Source organism: Primulina eburnea, chromosome 4, assembly GCF_022965805.1.
Source record: "Primulina eburnea isolate SZY01 chromosome 4, ASM2296580v1, whole genome shotgun sequence".
Classification (NCBI taxonomy): Eukaryota; Viridiplantae; Streptophyta; class Magnoliopsida; order Lamiales; family Gesneriaceae; genus Primulina; species Primulina eburnea.
This window is the reverse complement of record NC_133104.1, coordinates 33,324,550-33,329,250: the sequence shown is the minus strand read 5'-3', so window position 1 is coordinate 33,329,250 and position 4,701 is coordinate 33,324,550. Positions and strand designations below refer to the sequence as shown.

The 4,701-nt window shown below is 39.4% G+C and overlaps 1 protein-coding gene across 1 annotated transcript; it reads left to right on the top strand.

Annotated features, from left to right (window-relative positions):
- Positions 1–1,225: 1,225 nt before the first annotated feature.
- Positions 1,226–4,457, top strand: LOC140830213 (uncharacterized). The gene is made up of 5 exons (XM_073193498.1): positions 1,226–1,364; positions 2,558–2,728; positions 3,065–3,222; positions 3,715–3,771; positions 3,822–4,457. Exons 1-5 carry the CDS (start codon positions 1,226–1,228, stop codon positions 4,455–4,457), a joined length of 1,161 nt encoding a protein of 386 aa, XP_073049599.1.
- The last annotated feature ends 244 nt before the right edge of the window (positions 4,458–4,701 follow it).

The window sequence follows — 4,701 nt, the reverse complement described above, 5'->3', positions numbered from 1 at the left end:
TGATGATTTTAAAGAAGTGTTTGAAACTTGTATGCATGGTTCGCATGATAAATTCTACTTGCATAGGGGTTTCTTGTTTAGAGAGGATAGATTGTGCATTCCTAAGTCATCAATTCATGAACTACTTGTTAGGGAAGCACATGGGGGTGGTCTAATGGGACATTTTGGTGTGGCAAAAACTTTGAATGCTTTGCATGAACATTTTTATTGGCCACACATGAAGCGTGATGTTGAGCGTATTTGTGAAAAGTGCATAACTTGTAGACAAGCTAAGTATAGGACACTATCACATGGATTATATACACCACTTCCCGTCCCTAGTGAACCTTGGGTTGTTATCTCTATGGACTTTGTTTTGGGGTTGCCTAGGACAAAGAAGGGGAGGGACTCTATATTTGTTGTTGTGGATAGATTTTCTAAGATGGCACACTTTATAGCTTGTCACAAAACTGATGATGCATCTAACATTGTGGATTTGTTCTTTAGAGAAGTCGTTAGGTTGCATGGCATGCCTAGGACTATTGTGTCTGACCGTGATGTCAAATTCTTAAGTTACTTTTGGAAAACACTATGGGCTAAACTTGGCACTAAATTAGTGTTTTCTACGACCTGTCATCCTCAAACTGATGGTCAAACTGAGGTAGTTAATAGGACGTTAGGAACTTTATTACGTGCTATTCTTAAGAAGAACTTAAAGAATTGGGAGAATTGCTTGCCATTTGTTGAATTTGCTTATAATCGTTGTGTGCCTTCTACTACTAGCTACTCGCCATTTGAAATTGTGTATGGTTTTAATCCTTTAACTCCGTTAGATTTGATGTCGTTACCTGTGAGTGAAAGGTTAAACATGGATGGCAAAAATAAGGCTGAATTTGTTAGGGGGTTGCATGAAAAGGCCAAAGCCAATATTGAGAAGCAGAATGAGCAATATGCCAAGCAAGCTAACAAGGGAAAAAAGAAGGTGGTATTCGAGAAGGGTGATTGGGTGTGGCTACACTTGAGGAAGGAGAGGTTTACGGCGAAGCGATGCTCAAAGCTATTACCTAGGGGCAATGGACCATTCCAAGTTCTTGAGAGGATCAATGACAACGCCTACAAACTCGATCTGCCAGGTGAGTACAACGTAAGTTCTACATTTAATGTTAGTGATTTGTCGTTGTTTGATGTAGGTGATGAGCAAGATTTGAGGACAAATCCTTTTCAAGAAGGGGAGGATGATGCGAACATGGGTCGTCAAGCCCCAACGAAAGCATGGGATCCTTTGCAGTTGCCGGAAGGACCAGTCACGAGGGGTCGAATAAAGAAGTTAAAGGAGGCACTACAGGGAGTAATGAGCAAGCATGAAGGGGTCGTGATGAATAGGAGTATGTTGGAAGGCCAAAGGAATATGATTCAAGCAATAATTTCATCAACCGAGTCTTCACGGACCTTGACACGGACCTGCACACGGGGTCCGTGCTTTATACAGACTGAGATGCACATTGACAGTGTCTACACGGACCCGACGATGGACCCAGGCACGGGGTCCGTGCCCTATTACATCGGCGAAGACAGTGTCTACACGGACCCGTACACGGAGGTGAGCACCGGGTCCGTGCCCCTTGTTTCCAGCTGAAGTTTATACCCGAGTGTACACAGACCCGGACACGGAGGGCTACACGGGGTCCGTGTCCTAGAGTTTTGGGCGAGAAAAATTACCTTCTTTAGAGTTTTATTTTGATAGCAAACTAGATTTTAGTAATCTTTTTGATATGAAAACCATATTGGACGAAATTTTACACACAATACACATATTATTTCGAGTTTTATCAAACTTGTGAGATTTTTCTCTCAACTTTTCAAGGCTTTAGCTTTGTTAAATCAAATCAAACTTATCAAAGTTTATAACTTTGTGGCGTTTGTCGATCGTGCTTGTGCGGATTGTCGTAGGCGTCGTTCTTCGAAGGTTCGTATCAAATTTCGATTGTTATCCTCGTGTTTATTTGTTGCTAAACTTTTATAGTTTAGAGGTGAATAACACATCAATTACTTGATTCAAAATATTGGGAAAACACACGAGTCTTATTATCGTAATTAAATAGAGGGTGCGATTGCGTTTTAATCATGTTTGCTATGTATTCGTATCGAGATTCACATCATAGAGTTTGTTATTGAATTGAGTCTAGGTACAGCCCCAATTTATAAAGCTCCGTACAGAATGGATCCAACTGAGATGAAAGAATTGAAGAATCAATTACAGGAGATATTAGATAAAGGTTTTATCCGTCTTAGTTCGTCGCCGTGGGGAGCTCCAGTTTTGTTCGTGAAAAAGAAAGATGGATCATTGATTATCAAGAACTTAACAAGGTAACTATTAAAAATAAATATCCTTTGCCTCGAACTGATGATATTTTTTATCAATTGCAAGGAGCCACCGTGTTTTCAAAAATTGATCTTCGATCCGGATATCATCAATTGAAGGTAAAAACGAAGGAAATACCAAAGACTGCTTTCAGAACGAGGTATGGCCATTCTGAATTTTTGGTGATGTCGTTTGGATTAACTAATGCTTTTTCAGTGTTTATGGATTTGATGAATCGTGTCGTTAAGTCGTATTTGGATGCTTTTGTGATTGTGTTCATTGACGACATTTTGATATATTCTAAGACACGAGAACTTCATAGAGAGCATTTGAGGATCGTGTTACAGACATTGAGGGAGAAGCAATTATATGCGAAACAAAAGAAATGTGAGTTTTGGTTAGAGCAAGTGGCATTTTTGGGCTATATCGTGTCAAAAGAAGGAATATCAGTCGATCCATCCAAGATTGAATCTAGTAAACAATGGTCCATTCCAAAGACAGTTTCAGAGGTATGGAGTTTTCTTGGTTTAGCAGATTATTACAGACGATTCATAGCGGGTTTCTCGAAAATAGCCTTGCCATTGACGAGTTTGACATGAAAAGCTATCAAATTTGAATGGACCATAGAATGCCAACAAGCATTCCAAACATTGAAAGATAAGTTAACATCTGCCCCTGTATTAGTACTTCCTTGTGGTACTGAGGATTTTGTTGTGTATACAGATGCTTCAAAGCAAGGATTAGGTGTTGTGTTGATGCAACGTGGGAAAGTGGTTACTTATGCTTCTCGACAACTAAAAGAATACGAGAAGAATTATCCCACGCATGATTTGGAATTGGCAGCTATGATATTCTCCTTAAAGATTTGGCGGCACTATACGGTGAGAAATGTGAAATTTTTACATATCATAAAAGTTTGAGTTATTTATTTTCGCAGAAAGAATTGAATATGAGGCAATGGAGGTGGTTGGAACTGGTAAAATACTATGATTGCACCATTAGCTATCATCCTGGAAAAGCTAATGTCGTTGCGGATGCTTTAAGGCGTAAATCCAGTTATTTATTGGGTTCCATGATTCAAAAACCGTAGTTACTCGATTTGAAAAGGAACGAAATAACTTTGGTATCTCCAGGTACAGTAAATCATTTATCTGCATTAATTCTTCACTCTATTTTGAATGAACAAATTTTAAAGGAACAACAACTGGATCTTCAGTTATTAGAGTTGAAAAATAAAAGTGATTGGACAGGAGTTTCTGAGTTTGGTTTGAACCGTGATGGGTTGCTGACCTTTCGAGGTAGGATATGTGTTCCTATGGGTGATGATATTCGAAAGGATGTTCTTATTGAAGCTCATACAATGCCTTATTCAGTTCATCCTGGCAGTACCAAAATGTATCAAGATCTGTGATGCCTTTATTGGTGGCCAGGTATGAAGAAAGATATCATGTTATTTATTTCTGAATGTCTAACCTGTCAGGAGGTTAAGATTGAGCATCAAAGAATTGCTGGAACTTCGTTATCACTCCCAATACCTCAATATAAGTGGCAACACATCACTATGGACTTCATAACGGGACTTCCAAGAACACCAAAGGGTTACAACTCCATATGGGTGATTGTTGACAGGTTAACCAAGTCGACTAATTTTCTTCCGGTCAAGACAACATTTACAATGAGCCAGTATGCTGAAGTCTACGTGGCTGAGATTTTCAGACTTCATGGAATCCCTGTGTCACTTGTATTTGATCGTGACCCAAGGTTTACTTCTGAATTCTGGAAGAGTTTGCACAGAGCCTTAGGCACAAATTTCGCCTTTAGCACAACATATCATCCTCAAAGAGACGGGAAATACGGAAGGGTAATCCAAATTCTTGAAGATATGTTACAAGCTTGCACAATTGATTTTTCAGGAAGTTGGGATTCCAAGTTGCCTTTAGTGAAATTCACGTACAATAACAGCTACCAGTATTCAATTGGCATGGCACCCTATGAAGCTCTATACAGAATAAAGTTCCGATCTCCTTTGTACTGGGAAGAAGTAGGTGAAAGAAAGATGTTGGGCCCAGAATTGGTTCAACAAACAGCAGATGTGGTGGGATTAATCCAAGAATGAATGAAGACCGCTCAGTATAGACAGAAGAGTTATGCTGATGTTCATCGACGGCCTTTGACATTCGAGGTAGGTGATCATGTTTTTATTAAAGTAGCCCCTTTTAATGGAATGATGCGTTTTGCAAGAAAGATAAATTAAGTCCTTGATATATTGGGCCATTTGAAATTCTCGACAAAATTGGAGACAAAGCTTATCGTCTTGCATTGCCGCCGGACTTGGATCGAATGCACAATTTCTTTCATGT

Excerpts from the sequence above, each read along its gene's own strand:
- LOC140830213 (XM_073193498.1), top strand. The coding sequence starts at position 1,226 with ATGGGTCGTCAAGCCCCAACGAAAGCATGGGATCCTTTGCAGTTGCCG. Across the intron at positions 1,365-2,557 it reads AGGGGTCGTGATGAATAGGA|TGTTTATGGATTTGATGAAT; the intron begins GTATGTTGGAAG and ends ATGCTTTTTCAG. Across the intron at positions 3,772-3,821 it reads ATGCCTTTATTGGTGGCCAG|GAGGTTAAGATTGAGCATCA; the intron begins GTATGAAGAAAG and ends CTAACCTGTCAG.